Source organism: Clytia hemisphaerica, unplaced genomic scaffold, assembly GCF_902728285.1.
Source record: "Clytia hemisphaerica strain Z4C2 unplaced genomic scaffold, Clytia hemisphaerica genome assembly, whole genome shotgun sequence".
In the NCBI taxonomy this organism is placed as follows: Eukaryota; Metazoa; Cnidaria; class Hydrozoa; order Leptothecata; family Clytiidae; genus Clytia; species Clytia hemisphaerica.
The window spans coordinates 143672-168225 of record NW_027104420.1 but is presented as its reverse complement, the minus strand read 5'-3'; the positions used below and the strand labels follow the sequence as shown (position 1 = coordinate 168225).

Sequence of the window (24554 nt, the reverse complement as noted above, 5' to 3'; positions counted from 1 at the left end):
CAGTGGTGAGAATTCCGGGGGTAGGCTGCTGTAAACATCAATCAGATTTGGCCTCGGGCATATTTAGCACACCTCTCTTCCCGAAAGTAACAGAACGTCATTTAATTTACTAGAAATTCAAAAAAGAATCAAATACCTCGGTCTCAATTTCGATATTTTCGTAACGGAAACGATCCTCGTCCCATTCAAAAGCCCTGTCCGTCTTCAGATCTTTTAGTAATTGGCCATTCTTTTCGATGTTGTGGTGTGTCAGGGGCCTTATTGGCGAGGTCGTCGACAATAGGATACTGCCGTCATCTGTGTTCTAAGAAAGTGAGAAAACGTTAACAAAACCTGTCTTAAAGCAAGAAAAAGTGCCTAAATCCTAAATCCTTTTAAAGATTTACGCCGCTTCTGGAATGTCGGGTTGAGCCTAGCGCTTTTTTTGTTTTCACGCAAACCATTTCTCGAGACCCGACAAAAAATTATGTTTTCAATTCAGCGCTTGTGTAAAAACCGTGCGGGTTAGGCGTTTTTTTATAGGAAATAAGTTGTTTCATTTCCTATCCAGACTTTTCTCTCTACCCCTCTCTATATATCGAAATTACATAGTATTTCACCTGTCTCAAAAAATTTACATGAAAACCGTGAGATCAGTTTCAGAGATTCAGTACTGAGTGTGTGACATTTTTGAAGACCCTTACATTATATCTTATAGGAGCAGGGTACCTTATGCTTAGTAGCTATAATTTGGATATAGTTAAGCCAGATATTTTCGTTAAATAATGCTTTCAATTTAACTTACTGAATTATCATAATCTCAAGTTATAGCCAGAATTAAAATGTGACAAAAAGTGACTTGCTTTTAAAGTGACATACGTTACTACTGCTAAGAGTTTTCAATATTAATGAAAACCTGCTGAGGTTTGAAACCTGTAATTCAACACAGGTAAAGAGAAATACCTTATCGTGGGCAATTATGACTCTTTAACACCCCCATAACAGGTTCCGTTGGTCTAGCATAAAAACTTTAAACCAAGAGACCGTAGTTATTAGAGCGCGGTGGCCAGACGCCAGGACTTAAAATGTCAGCGTGAATCTACGATGCCGGCTCGAACAAGCGTTCAAAAAATTCATTTTCCTTCTATTTTGTGTTATTTTGATTATACCACAGAGATTTTCATCATAAACTCACGGTATTGTCCAAACAAAAACCACAACGACAATCTATTCTCAAAAACTAATGGCATTAACCAATTGACTCACAGTGTGGAAAAATTAGTGTTACACAGTATTATCACTACGATATTTTCCCGGTCGTCTTTTCGATTTCTCACCAAGAAGTAGCACGGTACGGCATTATAAAACAAGGAGGTAAACTGAGGTTTATCACGGTATAAAAAATTTCCTGTGCATGCGCATGAGTAGAAAGATTTGTAAATAAAATTGTCTTTATTCTAAGACCTTCTATCAGTTTCAAAACAACCCTGTAACAAACCACAGTATTGCTACCGTTTTGTGTTATTACCAGCTTGACGAACAAAAACCATGAAAATGTTTTTAGTATGGTAAAAAAATGAATATACCTGTTGTTTCAAGATCTCCAATACTCCAGGTGTTTTCATTGGCTACAGAAAAGAAAGTAATAGGTATATAGAATTAGGTATACTTTTTCTAAATTCAAAAAAGATTGGTACTTTTCAACACTGAAAAATTTAGCAAAAATTTCGTCCCCGGTGGGAAAATACTCTGAAATTTCAGCCCCACTGGGAAATTGACTTTGATTTCATCCCCAGTCGATATTCAATGTTTAAAAATTGCACTCCAAAACCACAACCCCACTGATTCTTTAACCTTTGAACAATAGAATTCCCCATTGGAATTTCAATAGAAATTTTTATCCCCACAAAGGAAAAAAACTCCCACCGGGGCTGTGTGACATGGATGTCTTCTTATAAATGACAAGTCTTTTTGCCTCCAAAACCGAGCTCAACCACTCACCCGCATCAGTACACCCGTACAAAATCAAAACTCTTAAACCTGTCTTGATTGTTACCTCGAATTCAACTTGTTTGTTAGCGTCAAAATCATTCAGTTTTATCTTGGGTATCAAATTCTCCTGTTCAATTGTGATGACTCCTCGCCACTTGTCCAATACCATATTGGTGAGAAAACTCTGAAAAGAAGAACCAAGACAAACCACGTTTTTTATACTGAGTAGTAAATATACCATGATAAAAGGGAATGGTTCAAATTGCATAAAACTTTTTCAACAATTTGTCGCTTTACAACAGCTGATTGGTTGTTTCAATGGCATTGGCTTAAGAAAGACTGAGCTCTATCTAGTGTTTTGATATAAGATATCTGTAGGTCTAACATACTCTTGGGTATGGAAACAAATCATCCAGTGTCAGTAAAGGGGCAAAAATGAAAAACAATATTCTGTTGAAAGAAACATATACGGTCGCGGTCCCTTTCTCTATTATCAGCGGGTTTATGTATTTGCACTTTTGAGGACATAGTGAAGGAATAATCCGTAGTTTTGACCGGCTAATTCGAGGACGGTGAAAGTGCTTGTTTACCGTCGTCCTCAGTTGATCAGGATCTAGACCAATCAAAAGCTGACCATCTCAGTCACAGAAAAAAAACATACATAAAATCACTATGAAGAAATTTTAAAAGAAGCGTTGAGTTCATTACGTTGGTATTGGACCTTCTAATGAATGTTTGCCAGGAAGATTCATTTATTCCTTTCTTCTGAACCTGAAAAATTGGAAAGGATGATCGGTGATGGTCATTGAGAAATAAATAATGATGTATTATCTAAAACACATCGCATTTATAACAGCCCCTTTTAAATATTTATCAAATAAGTATTTACCATGAACCTTGGGGCCATCCCAACTAATCATCCAAACAATGTTCCCGCTAAAGTCCAGCGCACTCTCACTTCACCCACGATGTATTGTGCAGGTTTCTTGAGCTTCTGCTCATCCGATTCCCCTCATATGACAGAGGTTAAGGTGAAGGTGTATTCACTTGCCGATCACAGCACTGAGAGGGAATCGAACCCCGACCTCCTGGACGGAAGGCAAGAGCGTTAACCATTACAGTACGACGCCTATGATAAGATATCGTGTTACATAACTCAAATCTCTCTAATTCAAATCTCTATTATTCGAATCTTTCTGTAACTCGAGCTAAAATAGTGGTCCCTTCAGCTGGAAAGTGGCTTAAATTACTCTCTGTTATTCGAATCTTTCTGTAATTCGAATAAAATAGTGGTTACTTGAAGATCGAATTAGAGAGAGTCAACTGTACATAAACATACATACTTACACAAAACTCTTGATCCTTGTTATCAATTGTGTAAACATAATAAGTATCATTAATATGGTCCACGTGTGCATATTTTTGTAACGATCTGCTCCAAAGACATTCCAGCTCATTTTCTCTTACAATCATTATCTGAAAAATGATGTAAGGAGGAATTATGTTTTCTACGTAGTTACTGAGCTTTATAAAGACCCTCGGAGGCAGTTGCTCAATACCGGCAAAGAGTCTTTTTGAAAGTGGTGCCCGCATCGAGAGCGCTAGATCTACTTTTGCTTGCTCATTTTGTCTTTGGGCAAAGTTTTAACACTAAAATTGCTTGTTTGCGGGTACCACTTTCAAAAAAACTCCGATCAAAGATGCGCGCGCATATCGCTTGGTTTATATAGGTCAGTGTACGTAGTCCCGAAAAGGAATCGCAACTAATCCCCCATGATTAAAGTCCATTTGCTTAAATTGTGTTCTCTTATCTCTCCCCCTCTAGATATATCTACTTTTTCTTTTTCCATGGAAGAGTTGACAAAGGTCCTTTCCACAACAAAATCATGCAAGGCCCTCGGTCCAGATAACATACCACCTATTATCTGGAAGGACAGAAATTTTCATGATATCCTTTTAAAGCTTTGCAACCTCGCGTTTGAAGACAAAGTTTGTACAACACACTGGTTAAAATCGACCATCGTTCCAGTACCAAAAAAGGGAGATCTTAGTCTTGCCACAAACTATCGTGGTATCTCTCTTCTCCCAATCGCAGCAAAAATCTATAATAAGCTTCTTCTAAATAGAATACGGCTTCATGTTGAACCCATTCTTCGTAAAAATCAAAACGGTTTTCGAAGTGGTCGTTCTACTAAGCCAAGTTCTTGCTCTTCGACGAATCTTAGAGGAAGCTAGAACTTCAATCTCGAAGCAATTTTGATTTTTGTTGATTCAAGAAAGCCTTTGATTCGGTTGATCGCGACTTAATGTTTGATATTCTCTCTCTTTACGGCATCCCTCAAAAGATCATTGATGCCATAAAACTTCTGTACACTAATACAAAATCTTCAGTACAAACACCTGATGGTGAGACTTCAACTTTTTCTATTTTAGCTGGTATTCTCCAGGGTGATACCCTTACACCATTTCTCTTTATTCTAGTTGTCGATTACCTTATGCGCGTTTCTGTTGATAAAATATCTAGCTGCGGTTTTCTTCTTCAACGTAGGCTTGGTCCACGTAATCCTGCCGTTCATTTAACAGATACAGACTTTGCTGACGACATAGCACTTATCAGCTCTACCCTAGAGGATGCACAAAATCTTCTAATTGCTCTTGAATCTGCTGCAAACTGTACAGGCCTATACCTCAATGAGTCCAAAACCGAATATTTGACTCTTAATGTTAACGAATTATCAGACAATATTAAAACGATATCTGGTACAAACCTACGAAAGGTAGAAGACTACAAATATCTTGGTTCTTACATCTCTTCTTCTGAAAAAGACTTTAAAATTCGCAAAGGTTTAGCTTGGAGTGCATGCAATAAGCTGCATAGTATTTGGTCATCTTCCTTCATCGACTCTAGTCTCAAAGTTAAAATTTTCAAGTCAACTATTGAGCCAATTCTTATGTATGGTTCAGAAACCTGGTCCCTTACCAAAAATTTTGAAAAGCAACTAGACGGTACCTATACCAGACTTCTGAGAAGGGTTAAAAATCTCTCTTGGCGTGACCATCCAACAAAACGCACCATATACGGTTCCTTGAAACCAATCTCTCTCCTCCTTAAAGCCAAGCGCGTTCAATTTGCTGGTCATTGTTTCCGTGCCTCATCTGAGGTTATTTCCTCCCTATTGCTTTGGAAACCTAAACGTGTGGCTCAGAGATCGAGAAAACTTACTTTTCCGGATGTGGTGAGCAGGGATACAGGCCTTGATCTTAGCGACCTGGGCACTGCTATGCGCAACCGCGACTCCTGGCGCCAGCGAGTGGAATCCATTGTCTCGACTGCGGTCGAGCAATGATGATGATTGCTACCTACTAGATCCAAAATAGCGTAATTAGACAAATTTCCTTGAGAGAGGTTTTACGAATGGTAGCAAAGAGGAGTGCACAATTCAAGCTATTGGGGCTCTAGACATTGCCCACTTTAGTTTATGGCCCGTTCAAATTTTTGATAAAACCTCCATCACAAATTACCAAAGCCAGTCCATCGATATTACTGTAAGATTCCTAATTTTTACAACTTCATCCTCATCTACTCTATATTATCTGAGTAATCTGGTTATTCTTTATCATAGATCAATGTCGAGCGAAAAATGACAAAACATGGTATACCTCTGAGACATCTTTAGAATTTGAGTGTAGGAAAACAAGTTCACCACTTTCAGATTTTGAAAGGTTCAAACTAAACCTAAAAACAAATGGAAATGGAGTTATGAGACGGGCCGTTTCGTATAAAGAGATTCATTCTTTCTACTGAGCTTTTTTTTAAGAAACGGTTACAATCCAAGACAGTTTAACATCTTTAATGTGTAAAAATGGGGTGATTAAAAAACCATACAAGGGGGTAGACGAACCTTTTCAAGTCAAAGAATAGTATTGAAAATGTGTGGAAACCCCCTGGAAGATGGCAAAATTTGCAAAAAATACCCTTGGAAAGATTCTTTTCATACCTTAAAGTGAGGGTGGAGGAACTAAATTCAGTCTTCCACCCCCTGGAAATTTTAGAATAACTTTTTACCCTTGGAAAAATGACAAAATACCCACTGGAAACTTTTCTCGGATTACCCTCTGGAAATGTTCGTCCACCCCCCTGTATGGATATGAAATAGAATGGCCCAATGTGTAAAATGCCAACGGCCAGGCCCCGTAAAAAAAATCTAGAAGAGCTCTGGAAAAGTTTATAAATACAAGCTGAGTTCGGAAATAAAATCACGACAGAATTATTGCCAAATATCAACGTCACTCTTTCAGCCTAAGAACCGTTACAATCAGTTTAAAATCTACCTTTCATGAATGATCAAAAGAAGGAAAATAATTCACCTTTTATCATTTTCTTTGAATAGGGAAGTCATCTTTCCAGAGCTAATGGAGAGTTGGAGTAATTCAATGTCTCGATTGGACGCCAAATCATTTTTGACCAATAGTAAGGTATCATTGTTCAGCCATTCTATTGAGTATCAGATCAGTGTGAAGATTCTTGGTGAACACTCATATCGAGGATCAGAAAAAAAGATACTCGAGAAGATTGACACAACATCAACAAGCTAGATGCTGAATGGACCTACCTGATGATGAAAGTTAGATAGCAATAAGGAGAAAAACGAACACAATCAATCAGAAAATATAGCGTTTAGTAAAAATGGATAACGCACTAAATTTCCTCATTGATTATTGATGGGGGAGAGGGAAGGGGAGTAGGGAAAAAGAAATAGAAAGCTATATTTTCAAAAATCAGTTTTAATATTGACAATTGAATTATGCTTGATTGCGACATTGTTATCAAAAATATTTTTTAGTGAAAAAAACAAAAAAAATATAATGAAAAAATCCATTGACAACGTGCAAAAACGGTGATTTCCGGCGATTTCCGGCCGGAAAATTTTTTTTCTCAAAAATCGAATTCGGCCATTTTTTGGGCATTGCAACAACAGAAAAAACTAGTGATGAAATCTCGAGAAAGCTAAAAAACAGTTTTCCCGGCATATTTCCGCCTTTTCAGCCGAAAAAGTATGTTTATTGAAAATCGGGTTCTGTCACATTTTAAGTATTACCATTTTGCATGTTTGAACAATTTCATGAAAAAAATTTGGTACAGCTCGAGAAATTCAGGTAGGTCCAAAAAGGTTATATAAATGTTGTTCTGGTTTTTTACTAGACATATGCATACGTGCGAAGTGGCAATCCGTGCCCACGGGAAGCATATTAATACCATCAGAGGCATAAGTTTAGTTGCACAGCGAGTGCCATTTAAAAAGTTTTCCCCAAAATGGGACTTTTAAGATCGAGAGCTCTGATTGGCTAAAAATGCACTCAAAAAATTAAATATCATAACGCTCTATGGTAGCTAAAACACTGCAAATTCCTGTATATTTTCAAAACTAAGGAGTAGTGAATCCCGATCAAAAATACCTTGGCAAGATAAAAGAATGATAGCCTAGAGGTCTAAGGGAGTAAGAGCCTCAAACCAGGGGCTGCCGGTTTGAATCACCACTCATTCGAATGTTTTATTCTTCTGTTCGAATGGGAAAGCTTTCTAGATTACAAGGCTATCCACGTAAAATATCTATCTAGCTAGAAAAATGTTTTTTACCGTAAGATGAGATGTGAGGAGGTTGCTGTAGGATTAAACTTTTCCTTTTTAAAGGTTTCACTACCACGCATTTCAAGATGTTTTCATCTTCATTCGAAATAGAAACTGCAATGAACTAGAAAATCGGAAAAAAAGGAGAAATTTTGGAGGATGTTTAAATATTGTTGTTTGTTTTTATCATTCATTGCCCCCCCGTGTCCACTGCAGTGGGGGTTGGAAGGGAGAGAACATCTATCTCATCAAAAGACTGATTAATTTGGCTAAGAACATGTATGTATAAATAGTGTTTCTTATAGATAAAGATTTTCGTAATGTGAAAATCTGCTTCAGCCATCTTTTACCAATGATGTACCTACTTTCAAGCAAAAAAATCAGAAAAAATTAATGATCCAATTTTTCGAAAAATTTCGAAAATCGGGCTCCGTCACACTCGAGGGTTGATCTAATACACCCTTATCCGATAAAAACTGTCAAAAAGAACGAGAGAAAAGAAGACAAAGCTTAAACAAATTGCTTTACATTTTTATAAGCATAACGCTCATAAGCATATCCAGGCTCAAATCGTGCAAGCTCACATAAGCATTAATTTTGAGACTAGCGAAAAAAAATTTTCAAGCATACTGAGGCTCACAAAAATTTACCCTATGCTCATAATGAAAGGTTTTAATGAACAAAACCTCAAGAGAAAATAAAGAGAAACGAACTTAAAAAGGGCAATAAGAAACAAATTAAACAAAAACAGCCTCCGTCACATTCAGGAAAACATTGCCGCTTTACATCCCAGTTGAGTGTGCAAAATTTCATGACAAAATGACATCTGAAGAAAACCGTTTCTAAAGGTCTGTGTAACAAATAAAATCACACAATTATAACCTTTTCGTTTGGCGAAACCTTCATGTCGATGATTGATTCACCATCAACAAAATCGAGAACGACTTCTCTTACATTTCCTGAAATTTGAAGAAAAAAAACATTTAATCGAATGATCATCACTTTTAATAATCTACATCTTCTAAATCATCATGGAAATTTGGGGCTTTGGTGATTTTTAATCCTATCTTTCACCAGTTAAAAACAAATACCATACAGAGAGAAGTTATTTTTTTTAATTTTCAACAATTTCTTAGAATTGTGACGAAAAAGCGATCAAGATCAAGGAGGATCGTTCACACCGCTGGTCTTCACCTGTTTCGGAGGAATGAGTCGTGAATGCGAGCGTTTCTTTTCACACGCGGCAACCCGAATCTCGGAGAAGCGCAACATTCCAAAGTCTATGGTAATAAACTCCATACGCGCAAAGTTAAACTTCTCCTTGTTACGATCCTGCTTGCTTTGCATACGAGGAACACGAAGGAATCAACACTCCATCGAGATGGCTGATGTTGATTTCGCCGAAATGGCAAATAACTTAAACCAGAACATTTAATGAAAATTTCTATTAATTTTTATACTTTTTATCATTTATCGCATGAGAATTCCGTGTGTTTTCTTTCAGCCCGGCGTGACCGCAAGGTTATGCTAAAGTCCCTGGGTCGTTTTTTTTTGTTAATTTCGCATAGCGAAAGTATTACGATAGCCTTTCGCGGCGGCGGCGGTGTCATCGGAAAAAAAATTAGAAAACGAAAGTAGTTCTCGAAGATTCTAAAATATGAACTCACTCGCTAAAATAAAATTTAATGATTCCACTGCGCAAGTGCTTAGGTAGGTGGAACCAAGCATTCGTAAGCATTGCTAGTTTTTTTAAATGGCGGATTCGATCATGCTGTCAGACTTGCGCTGGGTTTTGTTATTTTTATCATGTTTTTGATGTTTTTAGAGTACTTAAAGAGGTTTATATTTCTTTACAATAGCATAGTATTTTATGTTTGTGTAGTTAGTAATGCACCAATAAAGTGATAGGAATCTTACAATTAGAGTTGCTCTTGAACATCACTACACACAACAACAATGGTAGACAACACAGACAGGTATGATCTTCATTTTTACAAGTAGAATTATTTGTTGATATTTGATTAAGTTGTGTTGTAAGACAGATTATCATTTACTAAGTATTCCACAGAAGAATTTATAGCAGACTGGCAGGGGGTGTCAATCTATAAGTGATAGAGAAGTTACCTTTTGCTAGCTAGTAGGTAGGTGCGATGTGTTAATACTTGTCATTTTCCAGGCTCAATATCAATCGATGACTAATTGGTAACCAACCGATTGATTGGATTTAGATTGATTTTGATAATCAAGACTATTTTAACTGATATGTAATAGATTAGTTTTTTAATTGATTGGACTCAATTGGCTGTCAATTGTGATCAATCGAACATCTACTTTTAAGAATAAATCGATGGAAAATGGATCACAAATACAATTGATAGCCAATTGAGCTTCCCGTAAAATATTGATTATCGATTCTGTCTATCATGTATCAATTATTGAAATCAAACGATATCCAATCCATCGATTATTTATCGATTAGTCGTCGATTGGAAAAAGTTACCTTGATTGCTACGGTTGGCAAACGATATCATACTCCAGGATGCATGTGAAATTTTCCAATCTGCGGACGCTAGCCTAGACAGGGGTTCGGTTATTATCAGTTAGGGTTAGGGTTGGAGCTCGAGAGTCACAATATAAGGCCGAAGGCCTTCTTAGGGGCATTCGTACCCTAAGATTTAACTTTGGATCCCGTAGCGCCGTAGGGATCCTTGTAGGGGCACCGGCAGACCGGTAGGGTTGGGAGCTTTCTTAATTATGGTCTGTAAATTACACGCTATAAGTATCTGTGAATGACAGCTTTCTGCCGTGTCTCGTTGGTGCAAGCGGTTAAGCATTGGGATTGCAAACCAAGGTTGCTTGCATTTTGTGGTTCGAGCCGGGGTGGGAGACCTGTTTCACCTGTACGGGCAAATTTCAGAAAAAAAAATACTAGAAAACAGTTAGAAAAACTTGAGAAAGATAGAAAATCAGGATAGAAGATAGGAAAGTAGAAAATAGGGGGAAAATAAGGAGACAATGCATCCTGGAGTATGATATCATTTGCCAACCGATGCTACGCAGGCGTCAAAGTTTAGGATTCCCACTCAAAGCGGTTCACTTGAAAAGTGTACGAGCCTTCACCCGGTCAACCCAAATGGATGTGGGGAAAACGGCAAGACTGTGTTGTTGAAGTCTATATCAAATCTACTGTAATCGTATCACTTTGATTGAATATGTATATACAATGGATTTGAGTTTTGATTGATCAGATATAACTCAAAGACAAACTTTTTTATACAGTGCCAGGCTCCCACTCAACGATTGATTTATTTTCTATCGATGGGTTCTGGTACCGTAAGTTGGTCTAATGTCGACATCCCTCTTCTAATTCCGACACCCTTTAGAGATAGAATAATTGGAAGGTTGGGATCACTAACACAAAAGGTATTTTCTTCTCTGATCGCTAAGCAAGAAAATAGTTTCCATCAGCGATTCTGACCTTCCAATTATTCCTATCTTTAAAGAAGGATGTTGAAATTAGAAGGGGGGTGTTGACATTAGACCAACGTACAGTAATTGATAGATATTCGATGATTTTATGCTATCATTCAAATCCAATTAATGATCAATACTCAAAATTTTCTAATGGGCCTCATTACCTATCGAATATTGGAACAAATTGATTGGTTATTCATCAAAAAAAAGAAATGGAAGTCAATCAAATTTGATCGACCCGCTCCAAATCGACTTCTATAGTCAATCAATAAATTCTCAAAAAATATGTAACTCCACGTCTCAATGATATGGATGCAAGGCAAGTAACAGCAGTAACAAAGTAGCAGTAGCTTTAAGATAAAACATTTTTGCAGAAAAAAAATTGGCCTTAAAAATATAAATTAATGTCCATCAAATTTAAAATATTTATGTAATTTTCCAAATTTGTGCTTTTCGAGCCTTGAAACAGTTATTTTTGATTTATCTACAATCCTACAAGGTGTAAACATTTTAATATTTTTGTAAATAGTCAAAGATATTGGTATGATATTGAAATGTAACTTGGCCACACTGGGACAGTTCACATTTGGGTGACAATATAGCTCTAGCCCCGTTCTATTTATTGCATTCTTTTAATGGCGAAGGTGTGGGGGGTGTACTTAGGCATAAATAGGTATATACCAGGTATATACTGATACTAAGGTTCTGTTTTTGACCTTCCCAAGTCTCGGAATTATTTAAGATAAGAAACTTGAAAAGTCAAAAAAAGGTTAGAACATTTTTTGAAAATGTGCTCTGAGAGTCACTTTTTCGCCTTGTCTCTGTAAGGGTAACTTTATTCTCTGTTAGAGGTTCCGATTGACATTCTTCAACCCTTGTATTCCCAGTCGTTTAATATGATTATTTCATTTATGAATAATAGTAGAGGCCACTATGTCTTCCCGTGTGCAGCAGCTTGTTGATATCTTCAATTTTTGCCTGTCGAAGGTTGGCACATTATTACAGGCAAAATTTAAAAATATCAATTTTGGCTAATACACTTCTTAAAAAGGATTTTCTGACTTTTTCGTAATAATATTTTATGTTCACCACTGGAAGGTATTCTTTCCAAAAAAAAATTTGAATTTTGACAAATTTTTATTTTTCGATGACGTCATCGTTTCATGACGTCATTTTGCCTTATTTCCTTAATATCTCATGATATATTCATTTTCAGATATAGGTTGAGATCGTTTTCTTTATCAGTTTTTCATGCTCTTTCGAATGGAACAAAATTTTTTTCAATTTTGACGACTTTTTACTTTGGTTGCCATAGTAACCAATGACGTTAGTTTCCATGGCAGGGGGGTGGTCCCACCCGGCCCCAGCTCTCAAATTTTGATCTTCTACATTCAAGAAACAATATTCAATCATAAAATCCCTTTGCACAAGCTGCTGCACACGAGAAGCTTTTTTGCGACATACTGTAGCGGCCCCCACTATAATCAAATACTTTGCGAAATTTTCGACTCTGAGTCGTCTTGTTTGGTTTTGTTTTGTTTATCCTGTCTTACCTGTCATTCTTTTTTTGCAGTCACTTTATAGTTTATTGCATTTTTGTTTTATTCTTTATTTTAGTCAATGAGTTATATATTATATATTGTTATATAGTGTGTACTAGTAATGTGTTATATAGTTATATAGTGTGTTTTTTTAAACTAAATTAGAAAATTATGTAGGCGTATTTTCTGTCGAGAAAAAAACAAAGAGAATTCTTTAGAAAAAAAAAAAAAAAAAAAAAAAAAATCAAGATCAAGGAGATTCCTTTACAAAATGAATAAAACATTTCATCGTCAGTGAATTTAAACAGGAGGAGGGAGGGGGGCGCCTTCAAGCTATCATTTTTTTGTTATAGAAAGGAGGTGCGCCTCTTATGCTGACTGACAACACAAAGCGCAATAAACAAAGAAGATCTTAACATTTGTGTTCGCGGCTGATGTAACTGTTTAATTTCGGTGCCGTGAAAACGTTTTGTTTTGATTCAAAGATTGTAGACCAAGCTGCGGGATTTCTTTCATAGAAACTGATAGAAAGTTGAACATGTTTTGAAATTTACTGTTTCGTTTTCTTGTTTCCATTCCCTGGATACTTCAGCGGCGAGGTGCAGGAGTGATAGAAAATTGTTTTTTCTTTTGTTTGAAATGCTTTTTTGAAAAGAAATCTCGAAATCAAATTTCACAGTGGATCCCTTGAATGTTTTGTACTAGTCTCCTGTAAATAATCTTTCAAATCTTACATAATTTTTCAAACACAATAGAAAGTATTCATGATATGCACTATCGCAGTGTCCTTCTGACATTACATTATTGCAAAGTCTTCCGACATTGAATCACGGGAACAACAGCTAATTGGTTGTAAGTGACGTATTGACTGGCTTTACGACACTAACAGCCAATAAGCTGTTAGTCCATGGTATAATGTGCATAATATCATGAATTACGGACGATACAATGTAGCATTTTGCGTACCTTATTGGTATATATCTTCGCGTGTTACAAATATTCGCGGGTACTTAATTTCGCGAGTTTTTCAAAATTACAAAATCGCGAGAATTAAATACACGCGAAAAAATTTTTCTTAGTATTTTGTTAGTATTTTTACATCAAAAACGTTGTGTTTTAGGCAAAATCAGTCTTTTTCTTGCTTTATATTCCCACTTTCTGAAAATACCTAGTTTAGTGAATCGCGAAATTTAATACACGCGAAAATTTTCCAGAAGTCGGCAATCGCGAAATTTAATACACGCGAAACACGTTTTTTCAATAAGGTACCATAAAAAAACAATAAAGATTGATACCTTTTCTTCTTATCAGTCTAAGTTGTTCATGAAAAACAGACTGATCATATCTGTATTCGAATGCCCCATAAATTTCACCGTCACTTTCACCAGAATTCGGCGTGTTTTTGAAGGAGAGGCGATCAAAGAATGATTGAACATTCGTGACGTCATGTTTCTTAAAATGATACTTGTAATACCTAATAAAATTGAAGATAAAACTTAAAAGTTTACCTCAGTTTAATTTGAGGGGCAGGAACGTTTTCGAAGTCAGTAAATAAAAAAATGTTCTTCTGAAAAGATATTTTACTGTTAGAGCTTTTCCGAATTCCCCAAAATTAATAATTTATTTGGACAATTCAAAAAGTGGAGTAAAAAAACCGCAATAAAACAAGAGTTGATTTTTCGTGAAAAAAAATTCGATTTTGAAATCTTTGAAAGAAATAAGTAGTGTAAAAAGAAGCTAACACAAAATGAAATAAACGCTAAATAATCATGATAAATTGTTTTTAAATTAATGTCATCGCAAGGCTACTACAACTGCAGGTTCCATGGAAAGGGAGTATAATCATTCAGGGAATTATGTCATTAGTTAGTTGGAGCTCCAGTTTTATTCTTTTCACGTTGACGGGTTTCAGGGGTCCCCGAAGTTCTTTTTTTCCTGTTTCCATTTGAATCATTCATATTGGTAAATCTTTGTCGTTTGATGCAAACAGGTAATAAATTTACAGCGATTTTTCGGTAGTTTTTATTTTTCAAGACATAAATTAATGGATTCGCAATAGCCTTAAGTGACAGAATAAAGACACCATATCGGACAGAATCTAATTTGTTTTGCCTTCCTGGCACCAATGTGTATATGAGTATTAATATGAACGCTGTTAATGTGAATCCAAAAAAAACTGCTATTAGGATCAGAACATTCTTAACAACACGTATCTCAATGACAGTCAACCATTTATTCGCAGTATCTTTTATATTATCTAGTCCTTTGACTTGGTCTTTTTGTACACCAGGTTGATTTAAGAGCTTTATTCCATTGACTTTTAGCTGTTGACTATGTCCTTGTTTACCACTCTCGTGACATTCCTCACCGTTTACTTTATCTCGAGAGTTCAATTCTTGCAAGGGTAGAACCACTTTCTGTTTATGTCCTTGTTTACCACTCTCGTGACATTCCTCACCGTTTACTTTAACTAGAGAGTTCAATTCTTGCAAGGGTAGAACCACTTTCTGTTTATGTCCTTGTTTACCACTCTCGTGACATTCCTCGCCGTTTACTTTAACTAGAGAGTTCAATTCTTGCAAGGGTAGAACCACTTTCTGTCTATGTCCTTGTTTACCACTCTCGTGACATTCCTCACCGTTTACTTCAATTAGAGAGTTCAATTCGTGCAAGGGTAGAACCACTTTCTGTCTATGTCCTTGATTACCACTCTCGTGACATTCCTCACCGTTTACTTTAATTAGAGAGTTCAATTCTTGCAAGGGTAGAACCACTTTCTGTTTATGTCCTTGTTTACCACTCTCGTGACATTCCTCACCGTTTACTTTATCTCGAGAGTTCAATTCGTGCAAGGGTAGAACCACTTTCTGTTTATGTCCTTGTTTACCACTCTCGTGGCATTCCTCACCGTTTACTTCAATTAGAGAGTTCAATTCGTGCAAGGATAGAACCACTTTCTGTCTATGTCCTTGATTACCACTCTCGTGACATTCCTCACCGTTTACTTTAATTAGAGAGTTCAATTCTTGCAAGGGTAGAACCACTTTCTGTTTATGTCCTTGTTTACCACTCTCGTGACATTCCTCACCGTTTACTTTATCTCGAGAGTTCAATTCGTGCAAGGGTAGAACCACTTTCTGTTTATGTCCTTGTTTACCACTCTCGTGGCATTCCTCACCGTTTACTTCAATTAGAGAGTTCAATTCGTGCAAGGGTAGAACCACTTTCTGTCTATGTCCTTGATTACCACTCTCGTGACATTCCTCACCGTTTACTTTAATTAGAGAGTTCAATTCTTGCAAGGGTAGAACCACTTTCTGTTTATGTCCTTGTTTACCACTCTCGTGACATTCCTCACCGTTTACTTTAACTAGAGAGTTCAATTCTTGCAAGGGTAGAACCACTTTCTGTCTATGTCCTTGATTACCACTCTCGTGACATTCCTCACCGTTTACTTTAACTAGAGAGTTCAATTCTTGCAAGGGTAGAACCACTTTCTGTTTATGTCCTTGTTTACCACTCTCGTGACATTCCTCACCGTTTACTTTAACTAGAGAGTTCAATTCGTGCAAGGGTAGAACCACTTTCTGTTTATGTCCTTGTTTACCACTCTCGTGACATTCCTCACCGTTTACTTTAACTAGAGAGTTCAATTCTTGCAAGGGTAGAATCACTTTCTGTTGATTCTGAGGAGATAGTAGCTGTCTTGGCAAAGCTTTCATTCGAGATATCCGCATTTCTCGAACTATCAACAAATAAAACAATGGCAGAAGCACCAAAACAAGGCAAAAAGCGACAAGGTTGATAAACGCAAAATATTGTAGTTTAATAAACAAAATGGAAGGCCCAGCAATGGAATATATGTACACAGCCACGATCAGAAAAATAATACGATTCTTTGATAAGATATCCATATGTTTGGATGGCTTGGAGACTTTGGTGTAATTGCTAACAGCGATTAGCATGATCACTAAGGAGGATGACCAGGTATAAACACCATCAACATATATAATGTGTAAAGGTTTTGTTGGTAACACTGGATTCCCCATATAAGTCACTATCTTTAAAGGCAACGCTACCAAACAGAAGAATAGATCTGAGATGTTCAACGCCAATAGTAATCGTTCTTGATTCCCATAACGCAGAATGTTTGTCGAGCGATATTTCAATAAGCAATAGAATGTGATTAGATTGATAGCTCCGCCAAACGCTGACACGGGAATGTTAGCTGCTCCTAGGTAAAAATAATCCATACTTCTTTTTTTTCGATTCAATTTACCAAGTTTAAAGTTTAAGCTTTCTTTTAAGTCCCTTTTCAGTTTCTATTGAGATGCTCCTACAACGTTTGAAAGCTTTTTCATTTTGTAGCGATTTAAAGAAGGATCAAGAAAAAGTAAAAATTATTGAACAATAAACACAAAGTAAAATGAGCAGATGTAAAATCCTGCTTAACCCTATTCATACAAGGCTTTTAGCGGTGGTTTAAAACTAAATCAAGAAGAAACGTTGCTTTGGCCAAGCGAAATATGATTTCAACACATTTTCGCAGCTTGTGATGAGTACTTATTAAACCATTAACACTTTTTGATTATTATTTTTTATTATCAAGGTAAAAAATACTTAAAATCTGAATGGCTAAGAAAGAAGTGATATTCCCGTATTTCATACTTAACACGTAAAATGCGAAACCGCGTTCAACATAAGGTACAATCTTTATGCTTAGTACAAATAATTTTCCCTTGATAGGGAAAAACACAAATTAATCGAAACAATTTTGATACTTTTAATCTAAAAACAGTAAAAGAGAAAAACAACATGAAAAAGACCCAAGCATCAGCTTTTTGATATTGTTCAAGTAGACAATAAACCAGTTATCAACACACTCCTACTCAAAGAATATGTGATGAAAACTTACTCGACGTGGGTTCAGCCAATTCAAGCAGAGAGCTTTTATATGTGATACAAATAAGATTTACCAGGAATTGTGCTAATTGAAGATATTTTGTAGAAAAGGTGTTGCAAAACATTTTGGTCTTGTTAAAAAGAAACAAAGATTATAATAACAAAGACCTTTTAGTATATTCTTGTAATCTAAAGTAGGGCTCATCTTTTCATTGGGAAAGCTCAGAGGTTTTTCTTTGAGTCGGTTGCCCCACGCTAAATGGAGAGGAGACCTTTAAATCTTTCCATTGGGAAAGCTCAGAGGTTTTTCTTTTAATCGGTCGCACCACGCTAAATGGAGAGGAGACCTTTAAATCTTTCCATTGGGAAAGCTCAGAGGTTTTTCTTTTAATCGGTCGCCCCACGCTTAAAGTGGAGGAGAGATCTTTAAATTATTCCATTGGGAAAAGTATATAGATTACATCTACAACTACAATAATGATTCTTCAAAATTCAAATTTATTTTATTAAAAGGTGGTCCTCTAAGAAGCTGTCTTTTTACAATCGCTTGTTGTTACAATTTTCTTTAGGTAAAGTTTTCTTCCCTTGACTTTAAATTGAATGTTTTTGTCTTTCATTTGAGCATTGAGCTCATTTGCTCTATTGCACAATTCTTTGATTGTCAATCGTTCAATAATTGTGAGGTCTTCTGTTGCTCGATAGGATGAAGGAAGGCCTTTGTATGTCGTGATGGCTCTCAAGACTTTGTTCTTGTCTTCTTCATTTTCGAATACTACCTTGATTGGTCGATACCTCCCTTCCTCCTCTCTCTCTTCCGTGAATACTCCAATCATCTGTGTGTTTATAATTTTTATGTCCTTGATACCCAGTTGTATTCCAAGGATTCTGTACTTGATAAATCTTTCGTCGTAGATTTTCGTTGTATTCTCGGGATCCTCCAGATGTTCTTGGTTCCATGGAAAATTAGGTTACATGCTGTGGATCGTTGTTTGCCGACTGTTTCACATCGAGTTATTTTCTCCACCTTATTTGATTTTTGATTCATCTGTTTGGATACAGCTTCAGCATAACTAACCTCTTCCGCCTCTTGCTTCTTTTCGATTAAGATGTTCTTGATCCTTGTCTCTATCTTTTTTTCGAGTATGCTCATCTTTTTTTCCAGGCTTTCTTTGATTTCTTTTGTAAGAAAGTTCACATCATTTGATTTCAGTCGGGAAATTTCTTCATTTTGTACTTTCATGGATGTTTTCAAATGCTTTAATTTCCTTTTGAAGTCTTTCGATTTTGGTGTTTCTGCATGTTTTAACTCGTTCAGTCAGCTCTGACGAGATCTTAACGCAACTTTGGCATTGAAGATTTCGAGATTTAAACGTTAACCAAATCTGTATTTGGTAGATTGGTAGCTCGGAACAATCATAATGAACATCTCGATGGCACTTCCTACAGGTCAGAGTGTCTTTTGGTGTTGTTTCTTCTCTAATAATGCATTTTTCTGAGGTGCAAACCTCATTTTTAAGCGGCAATTCTTGGTCATTTTCATGATTTTTTCCTCCATTTTCCTTGCGAGATTCGCCAGCTTAAAAAAAGACGTCTTGATGCGAAAAAGTATTTTGACGTAATTTTCTTCATTGATATTATTCCATTCAAACTATCACACTCGGAATGTTGTTGAAAACGAACCTCTTTTAATTAGAATTCAATTCACTTTTTTGAGGTTAAAGATTTGGAAGATTATGTTGTTGGTGTTTCCACAAGAAAAATAAGATTACCTTATTGGAACTAATTTTCGCGGGAACTAATTTTTGCAAACGAAAAAAAATATCCGAAAATTGCATTTCATGGGTTTTAATTTTTGCGGGTTTCTTCATTCTGGAATTTTCGCGGGTTTTAATTTGCGGTGTTTTGCCCTTTTTTGGACAAATTTCTTTCATGTTCCTAGGGATTCTTCAAATTTTTCGATAAATTGGAAAAAATTGTATTTCGCAGCAATTAATTTTCGCGGTTTTTAACTCTCAAAATTTTTGGCGATTTTAACGAAAAACCACTAAAAACGCTAAAATTAATTTCTGCAAAAATTAGTTCCAATAAGGTAGATGCGAAGGTTTATTATTGTTTCAATTGCTCAAAATCCATGACAGTTGATTGCATGTCCTAACAAAGATCACTCACTGTATTTATGGTCAAGCGCGTTAAAGAACTGAGACTTTGTAGAACACCCGATTTCTCAATAAACTGCACAAAAACACTCACAAAATGGTAAAAATGAACACAAGTTCAGAACATTTTTTTAAGATTTGAAATATAAAAGTTAAGAACATCCAAAGGTTTAAAAAAATTTGGATGTTTTTATAAAAAATGTGTATCAAATTTAGAGTTACAGCCATCCAGCCATCGACAACACACAAACACCTTAGGATGACGGACCCGGGGGGGGTATTTAGGCAAAAATAGGTGCTGGGTATGTGCGGACGGTAAGGGTCGGGTTTCAAAGTCTCTCTAAGGGTTACAAAAATCAGGAAATTTCAAAGTAGTCTCTCTAAGGGTGGGAAAAATCACGATTTTTAGAAAAAAAATTTGATTTTGAGAGAAAAAATTACAAAAAAGTCTCACTAAGGGTAGGAAATTTTTGAAAATCAGAGAAAATTTTTCGAAAAAGTCTCTCTAAGGGTCAATTTTTCACTAGAATTTGGTCTCTCTAAGGGTCGGTTTTCGGAGGTCCCGTCCGCACATACCCCTCATTCACCAACCCTAGTACCCCCCCCCCCAGGATGACGGATAAAGTTGTATGAGAGAATTCAGCACGAAAAGCAAAATATTCATATTGAAGACATATCCAAACTTGAAATGATGAACTAACGTCTATTTCAAAAAATGGCAGTTGGTACATTTTGATACAAAGAAAACGATAGAAAACATAATTAAATCTTTAAACTAAATAAAAATAAAAATTAATTCTTAAGAAATTTATGTAGAGCAGATGAGTTTTAAGTTTTTAATTTTCGATTCAAAGAATATCTTAAGCTTAGCTTACGATTTGTTTTTTACACACTTCAAAAGCTGCGAGCTTCACTTATTTCTAGATCATTTAATTTGTCATTTTTGGCTATTTTAGACAGCATTTCTTTAGAAATAGTTTCAATGATAGTACTTTACATACCAATTCTCCTTTTGCATGTAGCTGGTAACCTAAAGAGAAAAAGAAAACAGAAAACATTATTAAGAAAATTTCTCATTAAACCTCATTAAACCAAATTAAGAAAAGGACCTCCTTCGTGGGGGGCGTACGGTATTTCGGAATTGTGGAAATCGAACCAATTTTCATCGGAATTTCGGAAATCGGGCAGAATTCCTTCGGTATTTCGGAATTCTAAAATTGTTTCGGTTTCGGAAATCCATGAATTTTTGCTTCGAAATTTCGGTATTATAAAGTTTTTATCCCCCTTTTTCGGAATTCATACATGAAAAATCAAATTTGATGAAAAATTAGTCAAAACGATAGTATGGAGTCGTTTAAAATGCGTGTAATACTAATAATACCAATGCTACTAATAATAATACGGGATTTAGTTTGTATAAACGACTGGAAGAATCCGGTGTTCCAGCCTTATAGATACCCCGGCTAGCTACGCAGAAACTTGCGTAGAAAGAAAACAATTTATCAAGCAACAACAAACTCTCAAAACGAAATCAACTCAAATGAAAAACTTTAAATACACAAATCCACACATATTTTTTTCTCAAGAATTATTTTGAGCAGGAAAAAATTATAATTGCAATATTGACACTTTTCTTTTGTTTGGAGTTAGTGCACAAAGGTTACTAGACGACTAAAATTGTTCCATTCATTACTTTTTGCTTTATTTCTACTATAAATTAGTCGTCTAGCTTGCTAGACTATCAAAACGAGGAAAAATACCCTAAAAATTGGTATCGGAATTGCAAGTATTTTTTACGGAATTTCGGAGATTTTGGCAAAATTATTCGGTATTTCGGAAATTGCAAACCCCGTACGCCCCCCTCCTTCCTGCACTGTGCCTAAAATGTTCTTATATTTTAAGCCCGAGGGGAAATTAAACTAAATTATTCAATAGCGTGCTGCTAGCGCTCTTGTACATGTGTATATTTCCCATCTGTATGTCTCAAAAATTACCTTTTAAAAAGAAGGTGTTCCATTGAAAAGGTCTGATGAAGAGTATGATGCACTGTAAGGGTGTACTTTTTGTCGATTTCTGCACTGTAAGGGTGCCAAATTTCGTAGCTTATTTCTCCACTGTAAGGGTTTGATTTTGAGCGTATCCGGCCGTTTATAATCGCTTGGCTTTAATAAAGTAAACTTCCCTGAGGAGTTCTTTGTTTAGTGAATATTTTACCTCTTTTGAATCTGTATGCCTCATCCATTTGTACCCATCATCTATTTTGACATGGGGAGCCACACACAACCTTGAATCAAGGTACTTTGTTTCTGGTAACCGGATTTGCCATCTCCAAAGCTTTCTGGTCAAACTCTTCACTGTTTGGCGTAACCATGACATGGAGTTATTCTATTATAATCTTTATTTTGTGTTTTTCTAAACTGTCTTTATTCTAAAGTAGAAATAAACAAAAGAATTGAAATTATTGTAAGATATTGATTTTAAAATTTGGCAGTTCTAAACAGAACCTTTATACCAAAATCAAAAACAAAATCTTAAACTAATGTTAACGAGTGAGATAAGAAAAACAATGATTGGCTGTACATTCACTTACTTCATTTTCCTTGGGAAATACAGTGAACATACGTCATTTCCCTTAAAAGAAATACAGTGAACATACTTATACTTCATTTTCCTTGGGAAATACAGTGAACATAGTACTTTATTTTCCTTGGAAAATACAGTGAACATACGTCATTTTCCTTGAGAAATACAGTGAACATATAGTCAGATAGAATTACCAGACAAAAATGGTGTAGAGATGAAAAAAGGCTGACTCAGCAAAAATAACCTTTTTAAACGATTTTAAAATAGTTATATCTCGCCAACGGCTGATCTAAACATATTAAACTATATATTTTTCTGAAAGCCCGAGATCAGGGCTACATCCTTATACACAAGTCAATAAAAAACCTTGTTCTTGAAGTGAGACCTACCCATGATTTTCAAGAAGTATGCATGTTAGATATCAAGTTGGAAGGATCAAACTGTTTACTCTTTGTATGTATAGGAGTCCTACTTATACGAACACATCAGCCAGGAATAAAATTACATTGAACCTTCTCTTAAAGGAAATTGCGTTCAACAACAAATATACTCACAAATGTATCGTCGGTGATTTCAACTACAAAGACATCAACTGGAAAAACTGGTCCACTCCTCACGACGAAACAAAGGAAGATGAACAATTTCTGGACGCTCTAAGAGACGCCTTTTTCTACCAACACGTTGATGAACCAACCCGAGCTAGAGGGACGGACACACCTTCCCTTATCGATCTGATCCTGACAAACGAAGAACACCAAGTCAATAATCTAACCTATCTAGCCCCCCTTGACAAAAGCGATCATAGTGTTCTCTCATTCACATTTGAATGTTATTTTGAAACCGAGCCTGTAGGTGCGAAATACAATTACAATAAAGCAGACTACGAAGCGATGAAAGGAGATCTTGAAAATTCTGAATGGGTTACTGATTTCATTAGCAGGGCAGACGTCACATATGTTAATGAGTGCTGGAATATGTTACGAGATAAACTTCTTGACCTTAGGAACCAATACGTACCATGCACAAAAGAAGAAAACTCTTATAAAAGAAAGAGGAAATTAGCGATTTCTACAGAACTTCGAGAAACCATCAAAGAAAAGCGTCGTCTCCACCGCAAATGGATAAGGTCGATTGGCACATCAACAGAACAGAGAAGTAGAGCTGAATACGTGATAACAAGAAACCTTTTAAGTAGAAAAATAGCACAGATAAGAAGGAGGCTAGAAGAACAAATCTGTGATCAAGCGAAGAAAAGGCCAAAGAAATTCTGGAAACATATTCGCAGCTCCATGAAAACAAAACCGGGCATTTCTCCTCTCCTTCTTGACCCGAAGGATAACCCATCACTCTGTTATAGGGATGAAGATAAAGCAGACGTACTACAGGATCAATTTTGTAGTGTTTTTACACAAGAGCCTGCTGGACCACTACCAGAGTTTGCATCACGTACAGACTCATGTGTAACTTTCGATCTCACCATTGAAATGGTCCGAAAAGAACTGAAAGGCGTGAACCCTAACAAGTCACTGGGACCAGATGAGATACATCCTGCTATGTTGAAGGCGTTAGCTTTCTATATTGATGTCCCCCTATACATTGTTATGTCCAAATCTTTCGCAGAAAGTACACTACCGGATGATTGGAGAATTGCGCACGTATCCCCGATCTATAAGAAAGGAAAAAAGAACTTGGCAGAAAATTACAGGCCAGTTAGCTTAACATCTATTGCTTGTAGATTGATGGAAAGAATTGTTAAAGATCAAATAATGAAGTTCCTAGTAGACAAAAAGTTACTTTCTGACAAGCAACACGGATTCTTGGGGAAAAGATCAACAATCACACAATTATTGAGTTATCTTGATAAATGTTCAGACTCAATATCAGAAAGTAAAGTGGTAGATGTTATCTATTTCGACTTTGCCAAGGCCTTCGATACAGTTCCACACCGCAGATTACTCAAGAAACTCGACGCATACGGTATCAAAGGATTCACGTTAGACTGGATCAAATCCTTTCTGTCGGATCGATATCAGTATGTCAAGGTAAATGCGGTAAACTATCCAAGAAAGGTAAAGTACTCAGCGGTGTCACACAGGGAAGTGTTCTTGGTCCATTACTTTTTGTGTTATATATCAACGATCTACCTGAGGTTACAAGCTCTGATATGTACCTCTTTGCAGACGACACTAAACTTGTTGATGAGATAAATAGTGCTGAAGATGCCATTCGCTTGCAACATGATATCGATGCAATGGAAAGATGGTCAAAGGACTGACTACTCAGATTCCACCCAGATAA

The 24554-nt window shown here is 36.2% G+C and overlaps 1 protein-coding gene across 1 annotated transcript in view; it reads right to left on the bottom strand.

Moving 5' to 3' along the window:
* LOC136820283 (prolyl endopeptidase-like) overlaps positions 1 to 20697 on the bottom strand; it is a 32594-nt gene extending 11897 nt beyond the window's left edge. The window contains exons 1-11 of the mRNA XM_067076475.1: positions 20675 to 20697; positions 13911 to 14089; positions 8483 to 8559; positions 7610 to 7724; positions 6340 to 6466; positions 5632 to 5707; positions 3319 to 3447; positions 2680 to 2742; positions 2036 to 2155; positions 1566 to 1607; positions 137 to 304 (exon numbers count right to left, since the gene is read on the bottom strand). Coding sequence (XP_066932576.1) covers positions 137 to 304; positions 1566 to 1607; positions 2036 to 2155; positions 2680 to 2742; positions 3319 to 3447; positions 5632 to 5707; positions 6340 to 6466; positions 7610 to 7724; positions 8483 to 8559; positions 13911 to 14089; positions 20675 to 20691 — 1113 coding nt within the window. The 5' untranslated portion in view covers positions 20692 to 20697. The remainder of the gene's footprint in view (positions 1 to 136; positions 305 to 1565; positions 1608 to 2035; positions 2156 to 2679; positions 2743 to 3318; positions 3448 to 5631; positions 5708 to 6339; positions 6467 to 7609; positions 7725 to 8482; positions 8560 to 13910; positions 14090 to 20674) is intronic.
* Positions 20698 to 24554: the final 3857 nt, after the last annotated feature.